General features: G+C 40.2%; 1 protein-coding gene across 5 annotated transcripts; it reads right to left on the reverse strand.

Annotated features, from left to right (window-relative positions):
• Positions 1-1,081: 1,081 nt before the first annotated feature.
• IQCE (IQ motif containing E) lies at positions 1,082-25,959 on the reverse strand. 5 transcript variants are annotated; one of them, XM_042864563.1, is made up of 24 exons: positions 25,887-25,959; positions 24,642-24,689; positions 23,950-23,992; positions 22,594-22,734; positions 22,160-22,291; positions 21,106-21,176; positions 20,188-20,325; positions 19,766-19,816; positions 19,201-19,271; positions 18,904-18,976; positions 18,442-18,491; positions 15,773-15,927; positions 15,253-15,308; positions 14,959-14,961; positions 14,753-14,847; positions 14,238-14,342; positions 13,374-13,476; positions 11,371-11,466; positions 10,620-10,682; positions 10,504-10,527; positions 9,400-9,513; positions 8,555-8,685; positions 7,759-7,874; positions 1,082-4,548 (listed from the first exon to the last, which is right to left on the reverse strand). In XM_042864563.1, exons 1-24 carry the CDS (start codon positions 25,905-25,907, stop codon positions 4,397-4,399), a joined length of 2,052 nt encoding a protein of 683 aa, XP_042720497.1. In that variant the 5' UTR covers positions 25,908-25,959; the 3' UTR covers positions 1,082-4,396. The 5 variants fall into 5 exon arrangements, with proteins under 5 accessions (XP_042720497.1, XP_042720494.1, XP_042720492.1 ...); XM_042864560.1 differs by having other exon boundaries at positions 14,753-14,961; positions 20,212-20,325; XM_042864558.1 differs by having other exon boundaries at positions 14,753-14,961.
• Positions 25,960-26,073: the final 114 nt, after the last annotated feature.

A 26,073-nucleotide genomic window follows, 5' to 3' on the forward strand; every position in this document is an offset into this window, starting at 1 on the left:
GGAAAGACTTTCAAGCTCTGCTACACCACCAAAGCAGAGCATCACTGCTGAACTGGCAGAGGGAGAGGGGCAGAGGAGTGAAGTGCAGGCGTGATACTGCATGGCTGACAGCAAGGAGGTAAGGCAGTGTGTCACAGCGAGCACCACAGCCCTCCTGGACCCTTCCCCATCACTTTGAGCATCAGGATTTCATGACAAATCTGTACGACCAAGAATAGAAGCCCTCACGGGGTTTTTTGGTACCCACTGCCACAAAAGTGGTTTTGAGGCAGGCTGGCAAAAATCTTCCCAACGGTGGGAGAGCTGTTACAGCCTGAGCATCACCTGGAGAGGGAAGTTTTGTTTGTAAGGGGAACAACAGGAACATTTCCTGGGGATCAGAAAAGATGCATGAAGACGTGACCTCAGATTTTAAGTCAATAGGAAAGCCAGAGTGGAAAGGGCAATGGCTTAATCAGCAGAACACAGCAGAGCATCGTTAACAAGAACACAGCAACATTCGCTGTTCAAGGCTACTCCTTCAAGCACAACGAGGGCACAATGAATGCTAAAGGCCACGTAAGTAAGAACAAATGTGCTTTACGCACATCTGGTTTTGTCTTTTTTTCTTTCTGGCAAATTATTTATCCAGATTTCACCCTGTGACTGTAGCAGCTAACAAGCAAGCAGCACAGCAGATGAAGCGGCACACATGAGACTTGCTGTACTCTGCCCAAAGCCACGTATTTGAGGGAATGGCACTGCAGAACTACTTGACAGGATTCCTCTTTTTGAACAGAACACCAGAAACAGGTCTGAAAGCAAAAGCCCACCGCTGTTGTCAGTAGTGCCAGGCTTCCATTCACCCTACTGGCAGCAGGATCTGGAATTAACACTAATGAAGAAACTCACATCCCATGTGTTTAGGAGCTAATTTTTTACTGGCCTCGTTGCTCGTCTTGCAGAATGAAGGAGACCAGGCTTAGCAAAACAGCACAGAGTAAAAGGTCAGCCTAGGTGTGAAGTGAAAACAACAGGAGCAAGCTGAAGAGGTCGCAAAGGCAATGCAAATACAACAGCTGAAGCAGGGAAGTATGAACAATTAATTTACAAACTTGGGCTTTATTGGAAAGTTCAACAGCCAGGAGAAAATACACTGCAACTGTTTTAGCTTTTAAAAAGATCTCAAGGTAACTTGCACAGTTCCAATTATTAAAACAATCACACAAATGATGGCTTTCTGATATGCCAAGATGAATAAACTTTCCATTTCATCTATATAAAAAGCTGTCTGTCTAGGGATTATTTGCATAGCTATGTAGGAAATATTACATCCTTCAGGTTCTGATGCCTCAGTAAAATATTTACAGGCATAGGCACTTAAGGACGGAAAGAGATCAAATCGTGTGAGAGATCCCTATATTCACACATGATCACTACCTGCAAAGAGTACAGCAAACTGTGAAGGGTTTTATGTAGGCAACATCATCCCATGCAGAACTTGCATATCATCAGAATGGAAAGTGTGCTACTGGGAGGTTACAGTGGAGTTTAACTTGATTTCAGGACCTTGATGCCCCTGCAGATAATGTTTTTCAGACACTAAATGTCTGTGTTGGCCCTATCTTAACAGGTTTGAGCCACACAGATGTTCACTGTCCTTAGCTCCCTGTTGAGTTGAGGAAAGGAAAAATGCCCCATTTCCTCTGAAAAACACATTTTCTTCCTTTACTGCTCCATGGCTCTTCCCAGATCTACAGGTTGCTCACATGGTGGAGGTTTCTCTTTCTAGCATACACCAAACATTCACGCGCTGTGACCGTGTTATTATCTTTCAGAATTATGAGTTTGAAGCGTGCTCAAAGGAAGCACCAGATTTGTATGGCTATCAGACTGCAGACTTGAATTCATGAAGCTCATTCACCCCAGAAGACATTTGCTCTTTCTCACACTTCCTTTGGTGACTTTGGTCACACAAAGTGACTGTCTCCCCTTTATCCAGGCATTCAGCTATCAACAGCACTGCTGCTGGCCGCACGCTCAGTTAAGACAGAAGCCTTTCTACTCTGTATCTATTTCCCGAGACTTTCATATTGGTTCTTTATTATGGCACAATAAATTGAATGTCAACTTCATTAAATTTGCTGCCCAAGCATTTCCCTGTAGGGTAACAGTTAGGTGGGTACTTTATAGCAGACTCAGTCCTGACACACACTACATATTCTCTCCTTAATTTGTCAGCCCTCAGCTCCAGTTTCTCTCTCTCTGGAGGTATCCATGGCAGGCACAGTTACAGACTTGAAACATTATACGTAAGAAACTCAATACAGATCTGCTTCTGTTTAGCAAAGTGGCAAAATGACTTTTTTTTTTTTAATAAATAACATGACTTCCAGCAATAGAGGGAGATAGGTATAGGCTTCTGCCAAGAGGACTTTATCCCCTTTATTCTTTTATTTTACATGCCTTTTTTTCATCCTTCCTGCAGATAGCAGCCATGTGACCAAAGTACCAGCAGGAAAAATTCACCCAACTTGAGTATAAATGCCATTCTTCAGTCTGCTTTGGGTATGGAGAGCTCTCAAAACTGCCTTTGGAAAAAGCAAAGGCGGCATTTCTACTGCTGGGATTAAATGAAATCAGCTGCATTGTGCTGCAGCCATCCAGTTTCCTCTTTGGCTGCAAGTACTGGCATGAACTATGATAAGCACAGATAGTGGTTCATTGAAATCAGAGAACCGAGACAGCTCTGAGTTATTAGTATTCTGCAAAACAGCAGCGACTGATTTTTAATTTAAAAAAGAAGAGGGAAAAGGTGATAAAAATCTTCTATTTAAGAGTGTGCTTTCTGTTTACAGGAGATTTTATTACTCCTTGATGACAAAGAAACCACCAGGGTCTCCACAAAGACTTTACTGTGTGTTTGTAAAATAAATTCTCCTTTCACTAAATATCACATAATTTACTTGATTCGCCTTTTACAAAACAAAACAAAATGCATTTTAATGCCTTTGGAGGGTGCTGCAATGATAGCCTGGAACACAACGTCCTCCTTTCAGTTAAGAAGAGGTACAGTTTGTGTAAGAGATCTAGAAAGACTCCTCTGACCATGTTCTCCACAGCCCATTGTGTCGTTGGTCCCTTCATGAAGTCTGGTAAAGATATTGGTGTTATTATTTCTGGGTGTCTTGATATCTATAAGTCAACTGCTTATCCTGCTTCCGTTCAGGCTACAAGATGTGTTATCCATCCCCATGCAAATCCCTCGGCACAGAGTGCACAGTGCCATGCTTTCCAGCATAAGCCTCATAGCTAACCACAGAAGATGGCTGTGACCCTTCTCCCTGCCTGTGATTGGACTGAGGGTGCATTTGCAGTATACACTGCTAATGTGCACACACACAAAGGCAGTGCTGAGAGGAGAGATCAACAGCAAAGAAACATGAAACTTAAAACCCCTTAGAGCTCAGTGTATGAGTGACTTAGCTAGGTGGGAGTTTCAGGCAATCCAGAGATATAAGCTGGAACAGGACATACAGCATCATATCTTCTACGTCAAACGTTTGCTGTGTCATCTCCCCTTGCATTTGTGATATGTAAGCAGAAAAACTAGTCACAAGGACATTCCTGCTACTACACCCCTTCTCTGACAAATGCAAATAGAAGCATTTACGTGATCACGTACAAAGTAGTACAATATATACGACAGCAAACACTGGGAAAGAGCAATAAATAAGAAAACTGTGCAGACGCAGTAGACCTAGAGCAGTGCTATGACAGAAGTGACGTTCTAAAAAGACTTTACACATCTGCAGAGACTGTAAATGTTCAGTGTATAAAAATACAAATTAAAATGCGACAATAACGTTTTTAAACAGAGAGGACCTCATAGCAAATACAAGCTGCTCCCCTTTGCATACACAGGCTGAAAACTGGGGCTAAGTCATTTTTCACTTCCCAATTTAAAAAGGTATCTTAGTCAACTTGAAAGACTTCCTTGGACACAAAATGCTCTGAGCACCTGGTAGAGCTGTAGATGTCCCTGTTCTTTGCAGGGCAGTTGGAATGGAGGCCTTTAAAGCTCCCTTCCAACTCAAACAAATCCATGATTCTATGAAATATCTCAAGCCTTTGCTGCTTTCATTTAAATTTGACAATTTCAACTTCTGTCTCACAAATTCAACTGCTTTGGTGCAGCATTTTTACAACCCAAACTCTCTCTTTGTACTACAGGGCTAAGGCTAACAGACAGTCAGCAGCTTGTAGCCATATATCTGCAGAGATGACTTATCAAACAAGTATTCATCCACAGCTGAAAAAAAGCAGACAACTGCAGGCTGACATCCCCCCTTTGTTCATCTTCGATACGCTTTACCTCGGTGGAAATACCTTTGTCTGCGAACCGAATAATTCAAGATTAGAGCCCATTAAAGAAGTGGGTGGAGGTTTTCTTCATCCTCAACGATGGAGAGACAATTACAATATCATCTGAATCGTCTGAGTGAGCTTCATCCACAGGCAGAGACAGGGAGGGCTGCGGCTGCTTCTCACAAGCGCCGGCCGAAACAACTGCAAAAGGAAACAGGGGCATCAATAAAGAACAGTGACAAAAACAAGCCCTTGTGGGAAGAGTAATATTCTCTGAGCCATCAAGTTTCCAGAATTACCTGCAGTTATGAATATCTCTCATCTGTTTTTTCCTGCACGTAACTATTCCTGTTCTGCTTTAATGACAAGCTGCGTGCCAAGCACTAAGTTGACACACTGACCACGCATGATTTGTCTTCTTGTCTTTAAATCTCTGCAAGCGGTTACACACCACAAAGTAAAGCAACGTGATACTGAAACCAGGCCATAAAAGCAAGTATTTATTAGATGGTCAGAAAAGGAAAAAACGATCCAAGCAAGCTTCAGCTAAGCAGAAAGGTCATAATGAGAACTTCAGTCAGATATAAATAGAGAGAAGGGAAATGGGTGAGAAATCTGAGAGAAGCTGTCCATAACAATGCTTTTCATTCATCTATCTACAAACCACTACATATATTCACATGCTGAATGACACAAAGTTTTATTGGTTCTATGCATCTCAGCAACGGCAATTTAAAGAAATGTTTGGGGCATAAACAGATAGAACCTTGGTTCCACTAAAAATTGGAAAGAGAAAACTGATACATGGGGCCTTTTACATCTGACAAGCAGAACCAGCAGATTCTAACCCCTGCGCAAGAAATTTATTAACTTAATGATGACAGCTATTAAGATCTTCTAGCTCAATATCCTGCCCTCAGCTCCACTAATTTTTCGGCTTCAAGTGTCGGTTCTCTGAAAAAAAGACCATCTCTCCTAGAGGAAAAGGAACAAATCAAGATGACCTGTGGTAGAAAAAGGAAACACGCAAGGAAGAGGCTACGCACTGAGAGTTTGACAGTGGACTAGTTAGCAGAGGGCATACAGGGAACCTTCCTTAGGGAGAAGAACTGATGATCCATTGCTGTTATGGTGAAATGAGGGGTTCCTGACGAAGAAAACTGCTGGTATGGAAGAGGCATACGCAGCAATTGGAATGTGGAATAAAGAAAAGGGGTCTGCAACAAGCCCAGAATAGAAAAAGGGTGACAGGCAGAGAGCCTGTGAATGAAAACAAGGAATGCAGGAGGCCATCACACTGACCTCAACCCACAGAAGCAAAGAAACGCATGACTTTCTAGTTAAGTGAAATTCCTCTCTGTATCAGTCAGCAAAGAATATGAGGATTTTTCAGAAAGACTTATGAGTGCTTGTGATAGGGATAAGGAAAGAGAACTTTTGGAAGCAAGCACAGTAACTAGAAGGTGCAACACCTCCACCAAACAGACATCATATATGAAATGGCTTAATATTGACCAAATCATTCGAGATTATATCCCGTTCTTGAAGACTGAGATTTTATTGCCCTCATCTTCAGTTGGATGCACTTCAAAATGACAACAATATCTTTGTGCTTGTGAATGGCTCAGCACACTAGTGAAACAACTAGATGCAAATTCATTATGATTTTGAAAATGCTTCAGATAAGCTAACAGTTGTACCCAGAGCAGCAATATGTGGAGAGCAATGCTTACTCAAGATTGCTGTGCATATTCTGAACGTTCTTTCCTTTCTATCACTCCCCTGACAGAAAGAAACAAAAGCCTAAATTTTAGACTGAATTGTTATCATCTGTTCCACTTCATTGGAAGCAAAGAAATGGCTTTCTTCAAGTAGTATCCACATTTGTGAGCAAAGCAAAGCAGCGCTGAATGCTGCAACACTTGTGCTAGATTTTATTCCTCTAAAGAAAGCAGACATACCTAACCTGATGAAAACAATGTAATTTATTCTAGCCCATACACAAGCCTCTTTAAAACACACTTTCATCTTTCCCATTCCTCTCAAAATAATGCCAAAAGGCTTGTGAAACTAAATGACTTATTGCAATGTGTATTTTCATAGAAAGTTTAAGATCTTTGAAAGATTGAAAGGTCACAAAACACGAGTTTGACCTTGGAACGAATGAAGCAAGAGCTTGTTCAACAGCTGCATGATTTAAAGCCAAAGGAATTTGATTGCTTTAAATCACTCAGCTGTTAAACAAGCTCTTTGTCTTCTCTGCTTTCCAAAATGCAGAATGACCAGTGCAGTGCATTACTCCAAAAGCCAATTTCACCAGCACATTTTCACATCAGTCATGAGTTAGGAAGGACAGATATCAGACTTTCAGTAAACTTACAGCCCAGGCAAAACGGGAGGCTGTGGGATTTCTTTTCTGGATACTGTCTCTAGACATAACTGAAATCACTCAAAACTAAAATATCTTCAGAACCAAGTATTACTGACCCCTTCAAAAGTAGTAGAATGTGCTTCTGAATATGGCATACAGTGAAGTTTCTTATATACTTCCTCCTCCACTGCAGGGTAATTTTTGTATTCACAGCCTTGGCAAATCTGGCTTATTCTCCATCTCATATCTTACAGAAACAGCCTGAGCTGCTTAAACCACACTCTGTTTCTCCGAAAGTCTGCAGGGAGTATCAGCTTTTCACCAACAAAAAGAAGTCAATGTTTCTCAGGTCACCCTCAAAGCTGCTCTTTTTTTCTCCAACTGGGGTCCATAAAATCTCCTGTTCAGGATAGAGCTAGCTTTTTCTGTTTGTTGTCCTTTGAAGCTGTGTGTCTACAGCTTTTCTTTCTGCATCATTGTTTTGCCTTTCTTGCTCAGTACTTCTAACAGCCTCTTAGAGGCACCTCTGGCTTTAGTTCCATGATCTCAGAAGCAGCAAGTAGAATTCAAGAAGGAAACCAAATTGTAGACCAGCCATGAGAAAAGAAAAGACATTTTCCCAGTTTGCACCACTGTGGTACCAGCTGGAAAGGTCATCCACAACTTCATTTTTTTTCCTTACTGCAGCAAGTGAAGACTGCTGAGGAAACATGACTTAATAGACACAGCTGACTTGTCTACGGCTTCAGGTCCAAAGCATGGTGGAGAATACCATACAACAGCTACAGTGGTCAATATTACATAATTACCATTGTCCCCAGAGAGACCTTCCAACCTGAAGCGGCAGCAAGCAAGTGAAGTTGAAGAAGCTGGGAGTGGTACTGTCAGAACTTACAGTCTTTATTGGAGGGACTGCACTTGCTTGTATAAAAGAATACATGGATACAGAGTGCAAGCAGAGTGCAGAACTTCCCTGTACAATTAAGCATACATTTGCTCAAACTCCACATGCTTTTGAGCACAAAGGGAAATAAGATTACCAGGAAGAGAAGACATGCTGGCTGACAGGCTGGTCTGGAGTGCTGCTGAGACTGGTTTGTTCTCTGTCCTGCAGAGAGCAGAATCCATTTTCTCACTTGTGCTAGACACAGAGGGCCTGCAAAAAGACACAATGCATAGCATGAGGTACAGAACAAGAACACCAATCTGTTGTCAGAATGCATACAGGACAGTTTCTTGTATTACTAGCATCAACATTTATCACTTATGGAAGTGAGCAGTCATTCCTGTGAGGTGACAATTAAGTAACTCTCACTGTAACCATAGCAGTCAGTACTAATGGCTTCTGGTGCAGTAAATCCTGGAGAAAAAGGAAGTATTTTTTCAAGCCAGCACCACCATAAACCTATGTAGTAAGCAAATGACTGAGTTCTTCCTGAGCTGAGTAGACTTCATGCAAGATCATATTCTAGCTCCTTCCTCCTCTTCTTCCACATAACATTTAACTTCCACATGTCAGAGCTTCACTCAATTTCAAGCTAGCAATGAGTTTGACAGCAACTGTTGTTTTTTTTTTTTCCCAAAGAGTAATTCTTTTCTTCTACTTTCCCTCATCCCTATGGAAGAGAACATGCAGCAGGATGTAGGAAGACTGCAACAAGAAACTCTTCTGTTGCATACCCATGAGAAAGCTATCTTGTGTGTGTTTGAACAATGCTCTCGTTCTCCTTCTGTGCCAAGGAACCCACACTAAAATCCTACACAAAAAAATTACCCCTCCTCTGTAGTAAAAACAATTTTGCTACTACACTGCAGAAAAATCTATTCATCACTTACCTTTCCTCAAGCAGTACTGTACGTGTTAAGTGAGCCCTGAAAACGGACTGGATGAATGTCACAATCTTCTCTTTCTCCTTGCAGAGAGAAGATGAGCTCAAGGAGTTTGACACATGAGGCATACAGGAGTTCTGCAGAGTAATCAGATCAAAGAGAACTGACCTTTTACAAATTGCACAGAAATGTGACAGAAGCTTTGTCAATTTTATTTCCTGATTGTGAAAACAGCAGTGGAGCAAACACTTCTATCTTTTGGTCTGCAGTCTTAAAGTTTCCATAAGACTAAACCAGTAGGAATGCAAACCTGATCGCCCTACAAGTTTTGAAATATACATATTCAATTAATGAAATGTTAGATATTTGCAAGGTAAGGCTTACAGAGTTCTGAAGTTCATTTATACCTCAGGCAGGAAACCATCTAGAAGCCAGAAGAGGTAAGGCAACCTTCATGAACTATTCAGTTCTGCTACAACTGGCCTATTTGCTTAAAACTGACAAGTGCAACCAGATGGACAACATGAATGGAGAATTAATTTTAGCACGCTAAAGGTGCAAAGGATGCTCACATAAGCTGGCAAACAATTTACAGAAAAAAATGCTTAACTGGTAAGGAACAGTTAAAGACTATAATGCAGAGGTATTACAGCTTTATTTCTACAAAAAACTAAGAAGTCAGAAAGGAATACCAGGGAATGAACTGGATATCTTTCTGGAAATACAGTGGTGCTACCAACCAGTGCATTAAGATCGCTCTACAGGGTGACACAGAGAATTAAGTGTGGAAGCACAGTACTCTACGAAGTAAGGTGAAAATAATGATATAGCCCATTTGCCCCTGAAGTTACCTTTCTTCCTGGGCTTTGCCTGTTGTAAGGTTGGGCATCATGCAGCCCACTACTCAGTAGCAGCTTCTGTCGAGCCAGATGTCCTCTGAAAGCTGCCTGAAGCACAACAACTGCCTAGCATTAAGAAGAAGAAGAAATGGTAACTCCCTTGAAAGGTGGCAGCTATAAATTAAAAACAAGAGTCCCAAGCACAGAGGCACATATGCAAAATAGCTTTTCCCTTTGCAATGGACAGTGATGTCCTGACATCTTTATATGCTGAAGGGTTCTCACACATTTACTTCACAGAGACTCCCATACAATCCAGAGAATTTACCCAACACGTGAGGGATATAAAACAACCCACAGTTTAAACTCAGCCTAAAAGTTGTTCATCATTGATCCTATCAAATGCAATTACATTCCAGCTGCCAGTGCTAGCCTGTATTTCACACATAGAGAAATATTATCCCACTCTCCTATTAGATTCTGGCTAGGCAGCAGGCTCTCTGATGCTCTGGTATGATCAGAAATCAAGTAAAGCCTGGCAAACCACTGCAGTGATTATGCTGAATGCAGCAGTCTTTCCTCTCTGCTCAAATATTTTACTAGATTCTAATCTAGACACAACACGTGCTTCTGTCACATAATTAGAATTTGTTCTAACTTCTGAAAGTAGGATTTTATTTTCTGTAAGAAACAAGTGTAAGATGCTATGCTGTGTGATTTGAAAAAAGTTTAATCAAATCCTGTATGCAAAGCATTTATTAAGAAGTGACAAAATTGTCAAACAAACTCAATTTCTGAAGAACACTCAGCAACGTTTCTCTTTAGGAAAGGCTTCAAAATCCTACTTGAAATTCTTCTGAAGATTCATCACAGTGAAAATGAAAAACACACAGAAAATTTGAGATTGAGTGGTGAACACTTTGAAAAGATGTATCAAACAAAAATCAGGATGTCACAAGGTGGATCATGAGCAGCCTGAATTACAAAGATGGCCTTTGAACAACAGCTCATCACAATAAAACCTATTTAAAAATAATTTTAAAAAAATATTGGGTTATGCTTTTATGCAGGTTACATGTGATCCACTGTTTTGTTGGGTATCATAAACATACTCACCTCACCCAGAGCAATTTCTTCCTTCTGAAATGGAAAATGCATTGTCATAGATCATTACATCTCAAAGTTTAACATAATAAATAACAGTGTAATCTTTTCAAAGAATTTAACCCCACCTTATATTTTCTCATTTCATTATTTTCACTGCCTAACAAACTTCGCTCTTGTTTGAAAGCTTGCTGGGAAAAAAAAAGAAAAGAAAAGAGAAACAGTTGAAAGAATAAGAAAAAAAGCAATGATTTCAGGACTCAGTACTGCTTACTGTAGCTTTAGCTACTGTGTCATTCATTTGTAGCCTCAAACGGAAAGTTAGGCAGCTTTCCCAAGCACAGGTCCAAAGCACTGAGAAGTCTGTGCTTCACAGCAGTGTTGAAGAAGAAAAAAAACACAAAAACAAATCTCACTAAAGCTTGTCTTGGTGCTACAGGCATTAGTTGCTAGAAGAGACTTCTCTGATGTGGCATATCAGAGGGGCAGGACACACCAGCTGCAACTGGGTTGATTAGTTCGGGCTCTACTCCTAATGCTCTACACCTAGTGCTAATGCAAGGTGCAGCAGGAAGGAGCCACGAGAAGAGTATCTGAGGAGGCAACGTTACCAAGGAAGCACTGCTTCTGCTCCTTTAGTTTATCTGCTCACCCACATTCCCCCACGTAGAAACTGCACTTCTCAGAACAGAAACAAGCTTCTAGGAAGCAAAGGCAAAAGAAGCATGAGGAAGGACTTGAAAAGAGTGGTGCAAGAGAAGATGATAGTAAGGAATCACTGCTGCAGGTCCTGGAGCCCCGTGGCAGGTTATCCAGACTCTGAAACCAGGCTAAGATTCAGAGCAGGATGACCTCACTGCTTCCCAACCGGAGACTCACCTTACTTCGGTACGACCTCCACCATCTCTGGATACATCTGACTGCTTGTTCCTTCTTGCAGTCTTCTTCATCTTTAACTGTGCAGTTTGGTGAATGCTGTGAAGGAGAATCTTTAACTCATTACACTGATGCAAATCTGAATTCTGTGAGGGGATATAGGTTACAACTGACTCAGAAATCGACACCAAAGTCCTTCAATGTTCTGCCTGCCCATAGGGTGGAAAGAGGGTAAGGAGGAAAATCTTAGTTCTGAATACTGCTCGTGTTCAAACCTGTAATCCAGGTGACTGTTACTGTAAAACACGTTGCTGTCCTTGTTTCAGCTGCTAGCTGAACATGGGAATGGAAAGGTGTTCACCTACATGTACTTCTATGTTTCTATGCATCACTAAAGCAGTAGGAACTCCCACAGTGGAAATCAATGCTTTGCTGACCAGAAACATTTTTTGTATTATTGACAGACTGAGAACAAATGTTAGGGTACCTAATTTTGCAATTCTTCTCCAAGGAACACAAATATTAATCAACCTGGAAGCTCTCTCGTGTCTCTTGCTGGCAGGTGGGAGCCCAAAATTGTATTTAACCTTACTGATGTGCTGGCCATCACGCATGCAAGACTGAGAGCTTGTGTAAATCAGTACAACTCTACTCTTCTGTCTTGAAGAAATCAGTTAATTAGAGGAAAAAGATGAAGAAACAGAGCAAAACAAGATTTTCTTCCAGATATTTCTCCTGAGATGTGGCTGTCCATTGAGCCTCTGGCCATCTGATCCTTTTGATCCCTAAATATCCAACCTATACCAATCATCTTACCTCACTTGCCAAACTAAAGTCACAACAGCAATTTTAAAACACGAATCTAATTTGTTGGTATAAAATTCCAAGCGAAACAATAAGAGATTTTATAGACCCTGAAAAAAGCTGCTTGATTCTTTGAAAAGGATTTATTTATAACCTTTGAAATGCTGAGTTAAAGGCTTACATTTAGCAAATGGATCATGTTATATTAGAAGTGACAACCTACCATTAAAATGAAAAATTGGTGGGAACTTAGTGATAATTACAAATAATGGGAACATTTCAATAAATAGATGGTTACCGGCCAAGAATATACATAGTCTGCAGAGGAAAGAAGGGACTGTTCATTGCCTGTTTCTAAATAGAAACTCAAGTTATTTGGTATTCAAAACATCATTTAGCATCCATCACCCTCTAACAAAAAATCTAACTTAAATTCCTACAGAACTGCACTATGTATCAGAAATAGCATCCCCTTAAGCTCACGGACATTTTTATTTCTATTGCTGCACAACCTGTATTTCAGAGTACTTTAATCTGAAAGTTCCAATGGTCAAAATTTCCAGTTATAACTGTTAGATGGTTTTTAGTGGAATGAGATTAACATGACCTCCCTGTATCTGCAAGCATTTCTGCCAGTGCCCATTCATCTCTACAGATCAGCCACAACGTTCAGCACAGGGGTGGGAGATCACTGATACCAAGTTCACTCCTATTCATGAATAAAACAAATTGAGCGCAGAGGTCCATTTAAAACTGTCCAGGCCAAATGGCTGCACAAACACAGCTGTTAGACATCTAAATACTCAAAATGGAGGTGCTATGAATACTTTAACTCTAGAAAGACTTCAGTTCAAGGGGGTTAAGTGCTTACTGCATTGTACTGCCATTTTCTGCCATTTTTACTTAAATATCGTGTCATGTAAATAAAAAAATTTAAAAAAAAAAAGGGCCCAGCTTCTACCCAAACAGAAAAGCTAAATAGTATTTTCTGACCAAGTAGCATAAGTGCCCTAAATGATCACCTGGTCAGCATAAAATCATTGGAAAGGACTGTTTTTGCTCTTGCTTCCCCTCCTCCTTTCCTTCTGTGTGTGTCTTCCATGTGTCAGAAAAGAGAAGAAACATTTAGCTATTTAGACTATCTGAACAACTCACAGGATATCAGATGCAAAGAAAAATACCCACAAAACATTTATCTGTACCTCATTAAGTTTCTCTAATGCATCTTCTGTCGTTTGTCTCTCCTCTTCCTCCAGTTTTGACTGTGATTTCCCTTCTTTCTGTGTAAGGTTCTGCATTTCCTCGCTATGGTTGGAAAGGCAAATATATTAACAGTCAGACATTTTCTGTTCTTCCTGCTTTGAATAGACTGAACCTGTTTCATAAAATTGGGTTACTTTGGCTTTTTTAAATGTCCAAGTGGGAAATGGTGCTCAGGATAACATCAGACATACTCTCACAGCAACAGAACATTGACAATCAATTCTCAAGTTGCGATAGCAAAGCCTTAGGTTAAAATTATAAAGAAAATGGCCCAAGGTTAGAATGGTACAATTGATGCTATTAATAATACAAGTAGATTTGAAATGATGACTGACAAATATGAAACTGCAACAAAGTCCCATCTTACAAAGCAATAAGGAAGTCACTATTTTTCTCCCCTACATTTGCACAGGATTATTATCAATGTATTAGCAATGGTCTAAAGGCAGAAGCTTCTAGATAAAGATAGTACAGTTTTTCTTGTAAATTGAAAGAAGTTCTCAAGTGCAACATGGCAAGTGTTTTTTTTTTTCCATCCACCTCATTCACTTTTCTTACAATCTAATTCTTTTCCCTATTGTATATCTCAGTCTTTCTCTAAAACTCTGCAGATCTCCTCCCCCGATAACTTATCCGGTCTATCCATCAGAGTTTTACATAAATGAATTCCCAGCTTCCTGCAGCCCATATGATCTATATGAATTGTGTGTCGCTTCAAAAGAGAACTCTCTTTAATGGGTTTTGGCTGAGTTTTTTTCTTGGAGTTATTTATTTTAAAGATCTACTAAACCAATATACGATACCTTAAAGTCAGCTCTTCCTTCGTGCTTTCTTCCTTGTTGTTCTGGTACTTCTGCAGCTCCAGCTCTGCTTCAGCCTTGGCCTGAAGCAACTGCTTGATGTCTAAGCTAAACAAGAATAAGGAAATCTAAGCAACATTTTCATCAGTCATATCCCAATAAAATAATTATTTTTTACTTAAACTTCTAAACAAAATGGGTTATCTTAAACTTGGAAAGGAACTACACATTTAATTTACCCTTTAAATAAAGCAAAATTTGTAAAGAGAGGCAAAGCGTTTTATTAGCAATACACAGCTGTGTGCAAATCTCTGCTCATGATCAGAATAACCTGCCTGCCCTTATGCAGTGACATATGAAACCAGCCTAAGCAATTTAAATGACAAATCAGTTGCTAACAGGAGAGAAAGAAGACAGCGTATGGCCTGGCAGAAGGAAGGTTTAAGTGGAGAATGTGGCAGACCAGAATAAAACTTATGCTAAAAAAACATAAACAAAAAAACAAGTGCTGCACTTACTCTTTACTAAGTAGGAGACTTTGAAGAGCACTCCTATCACTCTTCAGTTTCTTTACTAGCTCTCGGAGTCGATGGCATTCCTCAGCATGATCTACCTGTTGAGAGGCTGCATGATTTGGGTCTGTAGAAGGTGAAGATGACACACCAAGTAACTGTGTTGCCTCACTATCAGCTGACAATACTCTGGTGTTCTCCATGTCACCTACTTTCTGAGCAAAATAAATTTACACAGAAGAAAACACAAAGAGAAGAAAATTGAATTCAGCATAAAAAAATTTTCACTTAAGCCAAGAGAGATGAAATGAAAACTGTTTCTGAAATATGCATCTACATGCAATAATTCTGAGAAAAGAGAAGAAGAAAAGGGGAGGAAGGGGACATGGAATAGATATCAGTTCACATGTGTGAGACAGAATACACACTGCCACCAGCACAAGCCAGTGTTTCTCCATTTTCTGTTTAAAGACAGTTCAGATGGCCACACAAATATTAACACTCACCTTTTCTAGCTCCAAAATCCGCCTCATAAGGCTCTGCCTGCTCCAGTCGCTATAATCTAAATGCAACAACAAAACTTTAAGCAGGAAACTGCATTGATGAATTAATATTTTTCTGCCCATACAAAAGGATCACCTTAAGATCACTGAGCTTCAGCTTTAAAGAGGCAGCAATCAAAAGATGAAAACGATATTGATAGATGTGACTCAGCAATCAATATAAGCCATTGGTACTTAGCTGTTTTCAGCAACTGAAAAAATCTGCCAGCAAATTTTAATCTTTAAGTGATAGCAGCCCAGAATTCTCAGGGATAATAATAAAGAAAACCCAGGTCATCCTGGAGCAGCATCCCTGCTATTTAGAGACAGACCCCTCTAACAAACACCTTGTTATAACCTTCGCCCAATCCAAATCTCCATTTTTGGTTTACCTCTCTTAATTCTGCCACTTTGGGGTCCTGCCCTCCCTCTCAAACTTCTTTCAAATGTACCTAAATCCATTGCCCCACATTTCAGTGCCTACTTTTTGTTTTCCTGGACGCAGAACAGCTCAAAATGTGATCCAGATCTTCTTTCAGACACCGATTCTCATTCTGCAATTCCTTGATATTCCGGGACAACCTCAGGACAGCAGCATTCAGTGCCTTCAGTCGTTTTTGGGTATCTCTGCCCTCTGCACTTGAAAAAGGATCAAAAACAGGAAGTTAACTTTAAAGCAGAGAACAAAAAAGCAGCATCAGAAGAAATAAAACAGCCTCACTATCTAGCTGGGTAACTTAATTGTCTCCACTTCCTTCCTGATAACATTTCTCAGCATTTTTTATTAGAGAAGTTGAATTTTTTTTCCTAGCAGAATAAAGATCATCTGACTTAACACTTTCACAGTTATTTTAATTTATATCAGCGTAAGAAGTTAAACTTTGAAAGTTCATTGATTGATTGAGGACACTCTTGTCTCCTCAGTGCATAAGCAGGAGTGCTTGTCTGAGTCCTACTTAGAGCTTTCTACCTCTTTTCTTAACAGATCTTACAATGCCTTACCAGTACTCTACGGACCACAGATGAAAAACCACTTCAGCCAATGCAGAGATTACTCTGAAAAACTGTTCAACATAGAAAGATAACCTGTGTGCTCCTAATTGCTCTCTTTCACTCACTGAGCAGACTGAGATTGGAAGAACAGGCTATAAACAAAAAGATCCTACACATAAATGTATTGTGAGATAACTGTGAATGCTGCTCTAATGTGAAACTGTGAACTCCTGAGAAATTTCTTTCTTTAAGATACATTTCAATCAATGAGATTTTTGAAACAGATTTGGTGGATGCTACTTACGTTGATGTGGTGGAAATGAGAAGCACCAGAATAAGGAAAGCCTGTCCTGCATTAAAAATACTTCAGGTGTTACAATGATTCTGCCCTTCCAATTTTTCTAATAAAAGGAGGAAGAAATCACAGCTTCCAGATGTACGAAGTTGTAAAGCTTGTTAGCAAAACAGATTTCTAGTGAGACGAAGCACTTAGTACTTAAATGAAGCATTTAATACTTAAATGAGAAAGTTACTGCAAACTTTCTTCTGAAATCGAAGGATGGACCTAGTTTTGGACAAATTCCACTGTAAAGGAATCTTAGATCACTTGTTCACTGGAATAATTGTAGGTAAAGGAGAAGATGGTCTACCATTACACTATCAGAGTGAAAAATTGAACCTAATTTACATTTTGGAAATTGAAAGAAATTGAAATCAGGAAAAACAAACAAAGCTATCCAGATATCATTTTATAGACTATTTATAAAGTTGTCCCAGACAGGAGGGAAAAAAAAACAACACAGAAACACCAAATCAACAAAACTTTGAGGTGACAGAAATCACAACGATTACTGAATGCCATTGTTTTAGGCTCATCAAAACTAAAATGGAACATCTGCTGCCCATTCTGAGGATTTGAAAGCTTGTCTAATTTCGTGGTTACAATTGGAAGCCACAGCTTTACACAGAAATACTCATAGTTAACAGTGAAAAAAGAGGAGTTAAACATCGTTCACTTCAGCCAGAAATAATGTAGGCAAGCCTTGTGAAAGAAACACTCCTTCTGTGCCAGAGTCTTGACCTTCAACTTCACCTATTACTTCAGAGCTCAGCCTCTCAAGTAGAGACTGACAGTCAAATAATCAAGAGAGACAGCCTTGACCACTGTTTTTCAAAGATACAAATAAATGAGGACAAGGAAGAGCCCTGATGACTCATTTTTACCTGTGACTAAATTAATTGTGATGGTTACAGCCTTGAGAAGCTCGTCACTGTGTGCCTGAGCCAAGAGATGAACATTTCTTAAAAGCAGTGGCAAATCAAATTGCAGTTTTTAATCCACAGGAGTCAGTAGGAATCAAGGCAACACAACCAGTGCACATAGCCCATAAAGAGCTCTCATGTTTCCATCAGCCCAAAGACTGGTGACACCCAAAAGTTAAGATTGCTGTCTGACCTTAAAACAATGCTACGAGGGCAAGAAAGTTTTGATCTGGTGTGCTAGCATGTTCTCCTACCCCAGTAGCCCATTACCCTCTCCTCAGCTTGACCAACACTTACTTGCACACATGCTCTTACTTGGGTCTAGCTTTGTCTTTTGGCTTTGTGCTTTGTCTTTTATTTCCTCTAGAGATCATTTCTCACAGCATGTTTCCCTTTATTACCATCTATATACCTCTGTGCACTAGTGACAAGCACCAGTACAAGCTTCTTTGTCAGTATCTTATTAGTGCCACTCACAGATCTCTCTCAAAAGCAACCCTGAGCTTTGGATCTGTATCTCTGCGCTATGGGAAAATCAAGTTTACTCCAAAATAACTTCTCTGCACCACACTCCCTAGAGAAAGGTGCAGAACTGACTCAACTGTAAAACCCTAAGCATCTTTTGAGTTTGTTTCAAGCGTCAGTAGCAAAAGAACAAATGTGATCACGGGGGAAAATGGATTTCATTTAACTGAAATAAACTTTCAGAGACTTTCAGAGCTTTTATGGGCTTTTTAAATATCTCTAGCATTTTTTTTTCCACACCCACTAAGTGATCTACGAGAAAGAAAAGAGACTAAAGAAAAATGACAAATGTAGCTGTTTTCCATCAAAAGTATACAGTTGATACATCAGATACACATACACAAATATTTGCCTCAAAAAGAGTTCACATACTTTTTCTTCATAGTCTCAGATTTTGCCAGGAGGATTTGGAGACGATGAACCTGTAAGTGTGAAATATAGATTCTATTAACAAGCTAGCTGAGGTAAGCTGACATAGTTAATACAGCACCTTTGTTCACTACAAGGAAATCAGAGGAAGACCCTTTGGCTAGTCATAAATTCAATGAGGCCACCACTGAAAAATCAGGCTATCATTATGTTGGCTTTCACATGTACAATACACGTATGGATGTATATTAGTTTCATTACTCCCCATTCTTGGCTAACACACTCAGCTTATTGAAGCAAAATTCTTTGGTACATAGAGTTGGAGCTATCAAAATATCAATGAAAGTTCTGCTCTAATTACACGTGTACCTAAGCTGTAGGAAATCTAAAATCTTCGATTTCTATTTCAGCTCAACAACTGAGCTTCCTTTCCAGCATGCATGCTGAGAGCTTTATCAGATGTACCTCCTCACAGTAGGTCTCCAAAGCTGTCCTCATTTCTTCCAAATCAGTGGTGTTCATGTCTGACTGGAATTTGCTGAAAACAGAGCACAGAAGTTAATCCAGCAATACTGGCAGAGACACTGCAATGCTTGTTGATTTACAGTTTCTGGGTGGGTGGTTTAAAATTTCTAAGACATTCTCAAAGTTTATTAATCTGTGTTAAAAAAAACAGAAGAATATAGGCGAAAAACTAACATGGATTTCCAATCCCCTCTATTATCTTAACCAATACAAGCCCCTACCCCTACAAAGTCATACTTGATAGTGTTGTCTTTCTCCTTGCACTGTTGTTCTAGCTTGAAAATCTTCTGCTTTAATCCATTAACCACCTACAGAAAGAACAGAGAGCTGGAATATTCCATATCTACACATAAGTTCGATTTCTCCATAATCCTGCCCTCTCTGTAAATTGCACTTAACCAGACATACTTACTCCTACATACTTTAGTAAATCAGAAACATGTTTGCCATCCTGTGACCCTAATTTATATCTGTGGTAACATAGCCAGCTTAATAATTTTCACACACAATCTTTAACAAAATACAAGAAAAAAAAAAAAAAACAACTGCACCCATTACCTTGTTAAATTAAAAGCAGCAAGAAAAAGGGAAAACACTGATGCAAACAGATTCAAGGAAGTGACAAAGAAAGCTACCTGCAATATGGTTAATTCCAGATCCTTGTCGTCAGTTATCTACCTGACTACAAAAATAATTGTTACGATTCCCTAAAAGTTTTTTTTTTTTTTAAATCAGTAGTGGTTCAATTCCACAAGAGGAAGAAAGTATAAATGAAAGCAAAAGGTAGCAAAGTAACAATTACCCATCCGTTATCAGACTTCTTTGCTGACAAAGATCGTGCCAGCTCAGAGCCCTGCAAGAGAAGACAAACAAAGCAAGTGACAAACTTTGCTACTTCTTCTGCTAGCAATTTCCACAGGACTTTCTAACATACTCATTTTCACAGTCCAACAGCTTAAATTCTAAAGTCCCTATGCTCACCATTTTGTATTAGCACACTGCTACCAAGGCATAAAGCAACGGGCACAAAGAATTGCATTTGGTTGATGTGCAATGGGGCTACAGAGGTGAAAAAGCATTCAGAACACTGTGAGAAGTTTCTGGGAGCTGCCCAATGTTAGATAAGAGCCAGTTCCAAACGGCTCCAGAAGAGACTCACTGCTAATCAAAGGGAGAGAAGAAAATGAGGATCACGCAGATCAGCACTGTTCTGTCAATTTTTACCCCTTGCCCTAAAGAAACAGTCACCCTGGAAGGATCCAACAGTTGTTCAATCTGTTTATCCTTTCTGTTATTCTCTTCCTCTAGTCGACGCAGCTTAGTTTTCATACGATTTCCTTCGTTTTTCTGAGCTTGTATTGTCTAAAAAAGGAGAGAAAAATCCAAAGTTCATTTCAGAAACACTGAGTTTTCACATGAATTGTTACTGGCATCAGAACATTTCTAGTTATGATGGCCAGGACAAAGCACACAATAAAGAAAAAAACAAAACAAAGACCATCACAGTAGACCAGGGCTGACAGGTAAGGCAGATGACAGGACAAAGATAAAGTTATTTATGAAGATAAATAAAACTTTTAACAGAAAGGCCACCTTACACAAATGATCTACAACAGCCAAGACTTTTTTTTTTAATTCGTATCCATAGAGTTCAGCTTGTCCTTATCTTTCAGACACTGCACAAACCTCACTTGACAAACCATCATAGAATCGTTTGAGTTGGAAGAGACCTTGAAAGATGTTCTAGTCCAACTCCCCTGCAATGAACAGGGACATCTGGCCTCACCACGTTATTAAAACATGACAAGCAACAGCTGAGCATGGAAAACAAACAAAAAAAAAATAGGAAAAAAAAAAAGAGGTTGGGTTGAAGGGCAAAGAAACCAATGCAATGAAACTTTTCTGTGTCCATGGCTGAGGTTCAGGACTGGATATACTGCAAGGCTTCTACATCTACTGCTCAGAAGTATCTATCACACCATAAGCACAAGAAAATTGCCTTAAATAGATAGTCTAGACCTTGCATTACAAATACAAAAGTGTTGGGTGGATATCTAAGTTGTACCACAGAATTCCATCTGGACACGTACAGATAGACAGAGACCCCATGGTTTTACAGTGTGAGCATCAGAGACACAGCACCTTTTTCAGTTCTATGATTTCATCATACATCTCTTCTTTTTCCTTGTAGTCAGGAGTTCCAGGAATGTAGCCTACAAAAAAAAAAATGGTAAATAAAAGAAGCAGAACTGAAAGAAATATTTTTTCCTAAATGAAAACCTTAAAGGGAAAAGTTTCAAACATCATCATATTGGAAACTAAGCATTAAAAATAATAAAAAAAAACAAACAAAACTAAATCAGCAAAGAAATTTATTTTACATATGGAAACAAAATTGAGGTGTTACCATAGAACCTTCTGCTACATCTCATGGCAAATTTCTCCTAAAGTTTCTTTTCTCTATTGCACTAAATTAAAACATCTGAAGAAAACCACACTTCACAGAAGACTGAAGTCTTTTCCCAACAATTATTTACAAAACACATCTAAGATGTCCAAAATATGTTTTTTTTGTTGATACTTAATGGGCGAAAGCTTATTGCCTTTTAGAGTCAGCACGAGCTACGTGTTAGCAGTAACAGTGTAGGTGGCATTTGAAATGCAATTTCATACTGGGATTTTTAACATCACAGTTCTCATTTAAGAAAAAGAACAGGACGAAAGTTTCACATTTTGCCTTTCTTATAACACCCAGTTGATTTTAATATCACAACCACATGATAGAACACTTTCTAGAGAAAAAGTAAAAGGAGTCAATTACACAGAATTTCAGGCAAGCAGATGGTTTCTATCAATGGTTCTGAAACTGCTTCACAGAGTTCAATAAATTGTCTACAGCTGGCCCACTGAACCATATTATATTTGCAATGTTTTCAGCTGAAAATGCATGGCAGTCTGCAAGAACTCCTGAAAGCTAATAGTGATTCATTGCTCAAAAAATCTGGGAGCTGCCTCAACCAATTTGTAAATCTCAAAAGTATTCCAACGATTCTACTTTGACACACCATTGTAACATAGGTTAAATTGAAACGGGGCTTGTTTTACTCAAGCTATGATCTTAAAAAACAATGCATGAGTTTACATGGAAGAAAACCAGACCACTAATTTTTATCTACCATACAGTTACAGAGTTTACCATTACTAGAAGAACGGGAATGTTTGGGCTTCTTCATTCCTAGAGCTTCCTTCAAGTACTCTGGAGTGCTACTAGAAATGCCAGCTCGCATATGTCCCATGTCAACATCTGATCTCAGGGAATGGCTCATTCCTGCCAACAAAAAAGGAACAAAATGCAGAAATCAGGGATAACTGTGAATTACATCGGTGGATTTACTGTGAACAAATACAACACTGAAAGCTCCAGGTGCTGTTAATTATTCCTACTATAAATTCCAATGCTCAAGATCAGATGACTCAAACTCAGTTCCAACCACCCAAATAACTACTATGGAAATGACTTCCCATGCACCCTCTAACCAAACACACGTTTCCCATCTCAGAGCTCATGTGTTAAGCTGTCCCCAGGAGTGAACTGTAACCACTCTGCAGATAACACTTCTATACTGATACCTTGTTTCAGTGATCCCAGCCACATCTGCTTTGGGTTTTTCATAGCTGCACTCTCAAAATGTGCGTTGCCTGTTCCCTGCAGAGATCTCCAAACTGCAGCTTTCTTAGGATACAGTTGTGTGCTAGAGCTGTACGGAGACTCTAAAACAGAAGAAAATATCTTAACGTTGCCTTAAAAAGCTCAAGATCACAAAAAATCTGTTTTGAGCTTCAGGTTCCCAGCCACAAGCGAAAGAGGCAGAGTAACATAATAACAGTAACATCACTCAACATAAGCAGAAATACTTACTTGGAGACTCAATCTTAAGAAGCTTGTGTATCTATGTTCATACATCTGACCTACAGAAATGTCCCTCATGTGAGAGGAACACTCCTGGATAAGCTGACAGAAGTGGCTCTGTGGCTATTAAACCACTGGCAACTTTCTAGCAGCAATCAAAAAACAGGATTGGGTCTGACACTGCTGGAGAGCCCCTCTCAGCACTACTTCAGGTACTGCAGTTAGGTATAAATACTGATAATTACTCATGTTTTGAAGCTGAGTTTAGATGTCTGCTATATTGACTGGCAAGTTAGTCTTCAAATTGAGAAGTAGATCAAGGAAGAAGCAATTAAACTAAAAATCATGGTTGAAATTAAGGAACTGTTTTAATTCCATCATTTAGAGATTCCAGGTAAAGGAAGGAGGTAGATATGCTCCTGTCAGAAGAGTTTGCCTCCTTCTCACTCTAGAGCAAAAATGTGAAGTGCTATGTGATTTCTTTTATTATAAACACAAAGTAACAACAATCACAACAACACCTGAGATTGTTTTCTTTGAGATATTCACTATAAATATAAAAAGGAAGGTAAATGGAAATACATGGTAAGAAACATAAAAGCCAGAAAATAAGCTACAGACACAGCACACCTGCAGATCCAGTACTGATGGAGAACATTCTACGCTGTACTTCTAAGGTGACAGGGAAAAAAGAATGAAATGGAAGTGCTTAATCTACTAACATAAATATCTGTTAGATGGTAGGATGTGCAGGTATCTCTGATTATCTCTGGTAATCCCATGGTCTTTCTGCAGAGCAAATACCAGCACTTACTAAAATGGGGGGGAAAAAAAATTGTTTTCCCCTTCCTGAAAAAAATCAAGAACTGTTACTAAACTATAAGCTTCAATACTCAGCCTGTAAAAGTCTAACTTCACTGCTTACAGAATACAAATCTCAAGCAGAGGTGCTCTGCACACACAATGAACAATTCCAGTGAGAACAAAGAAGTTGTTTCAAATAAATCTACCTCCTGTGCCACAAAGAAATCTATCTTGTTATGCACAATGGAAGCAGAAGATTTTTGAGCTCTTACTTGGTGACTTTGGAGGCTTGTGAAAAATTTTCTTCTTTAATTTCTGGAAAAAAAGAAAAAAAGAAAATGGATGTGCTTAAAATATCATGCTCTCTGAACACTCCAGCATATAACTGCAAAACTGGCTTCAATCTCCATGTTATGTGAAGAGCACTTATTAGAATAACTCAAAACCTTTTGTGCATAAAACAAAACCAGAAGCGTTAAATACATGCAGATCTGGCTACAATAACAGTCACAAAAATTAGGATGGAACCTACTGAAGCTTTGTGCTATGAAGTAGACTGTTCATGCTCAGAATACTAAGACCTTCCTGGTCTGCATTACATACAACAGCAAGCCCACAATGATCACAGAGCAGAGGCTGTACCAGAATAGAGTAGGACCACTCCTCTAAAGGAAAGGCTTGTTCAATTCCATTAGAGCACAGTAAAACAGCTACTCAGGCCCTCAGCTTGATAAAAAGCAAAATGAAGCAAATACCATTTGCAACTCCCAGAGAATTTAGAAGCCTGAATTACATCTGGAATTAGAAGAGATTTTCATATCAAACTACACCGCAGTAAGATTGCAAGCTCTCCTCTCTGAAGGATGTTCTTATCGATCAGGAGCCATCGCATGGGTGTAGCCTGTGCAAGAACATTCTGAGAGGCCTTTTTAAGGCATTTAGCTGCAGCATGCCATTAACTCACCATTTCTGCATCTGATTCACAGGTTATCACAGACAAGCTGTCATCTCCCTGGGAAATAAACACAAACTGTGACATTTGCTGCTCTCCAAGTAATTGCTTTTAATACATATCCAGAATGATTTGTTACTAACACAACAGAGCTCAAATACAACAAATTCCAGTGGGAAACAAGTCATCGCTTTTGCAAACACAGCACGATCTGCGTTCTGTGTGCTAACAATGCAAGTCACTTCTAACAAGTACCACAGAGATTAGGCACTTTGGAGTGCACCATCACACAGCCGTCAGGTGTCCCATTTCCAAAGTGCAGGCACTGCATGAGCCTCTCCCCAGTCACACCTGGCCAAACAGCAACTCATCCTTTTGTCCTCTTCCTCCCTTACTTGTTCCCACCCTTGCTATGCTACAGGAACATTTAATAGACTGAAGAAGCAATGGGGCTGAAAAAAAAGGACAAACTACCGAGTCAAAAAAGAGTTTGATCTTTCCTCACGCTGAGCTGACAGAACCTTCTGCTTCTCGAATGCGAGCACATCCACAGCAGAAGGAAAATTTCCACTTCCCTTTCAGATCACACAAACACACGCTGCCCTCACAAAACATTTTCACTTGCCGCCAACTCCGTGGCGCTTCCAGCTGCAGCCCCATTCTTTGGAAAGACGCTGATCTATCTCCGTGAAAGGCGAGGAGGGGACAAAATATCTCTTAGATTCCCAGCTGATGGAAAAAGAGATGAGGCTGACAACAACAGCACAGCTAAAGCAGCTTTTTGTGCTGGCTGAGAGCAGGCACGCGTGCCTCTCACACACTATGCCAGTTAGCTTTTAATTTCCCGAGGCAAGATTCCCCGCAGCACAGCAAGATGTTATTTCTGTTGTTTTTAAGGCCTTTTTATCACTCCGTGCCATCTCCCTGCACAGCTGCGCCTGTCGCAAGGGGAACCACAGTGAGGAAGGCAGTCGGCCCTGGCACAGCATTCACCCGGGCAGAAAGGTGCCACAAGACGAGCACTCCAGTCCCTGCAAACGTTCACAGCCCAAAACAACAAGAGAACAGCTCTCAGCGAAGGGCCTCAAAGCCTCCATCGAACTGCTGGGGAGGGACAGAAAGGAGCGCTACATCCCCCACGCCACAGACCGAGGCCTCGCTCCTCCTCTAGCAACCGCAACCTCCACCTCATCGGCCTGACGGTTCTGAGGGCCCCGCGCCCAGGCTGCTCTCCTCCCCTCGCTGCCCGTTCCTTACCAGCTCTCCCTCCGCGGCCATAGCAGGCCCGACCTCAGGCCTCGGCGCCCGGCTAGGGGCACTTCCGGGTTGCGGTAGCCATGGCAACGAGGCGACGCGACACCGAGGCTCCGGGCCGAGCGTGCGCCTGCGCAGTGAGCTCCGGGGATGAGGCGGGGCTTGGCGGGGCGGTCGTGAGGCCGTGCTG

This window comes from Lagopus leucura, unplaced genomic scaffold (genome assembly GCF_019238085.1).
Source record: "Lagopus leucura isolate 7727_CA_CO unplaced genomic scaffold, USGS_WTPT01 Super-Scaffold_760, whole genome shotgun sequence".
In the NCBI taxonomy this organism is placed as follows: Eukaryota; Metazoa; Chordata; class Aves; order Galliformes; family Phasianidae; genus Lagopus; species Lagopus leucura.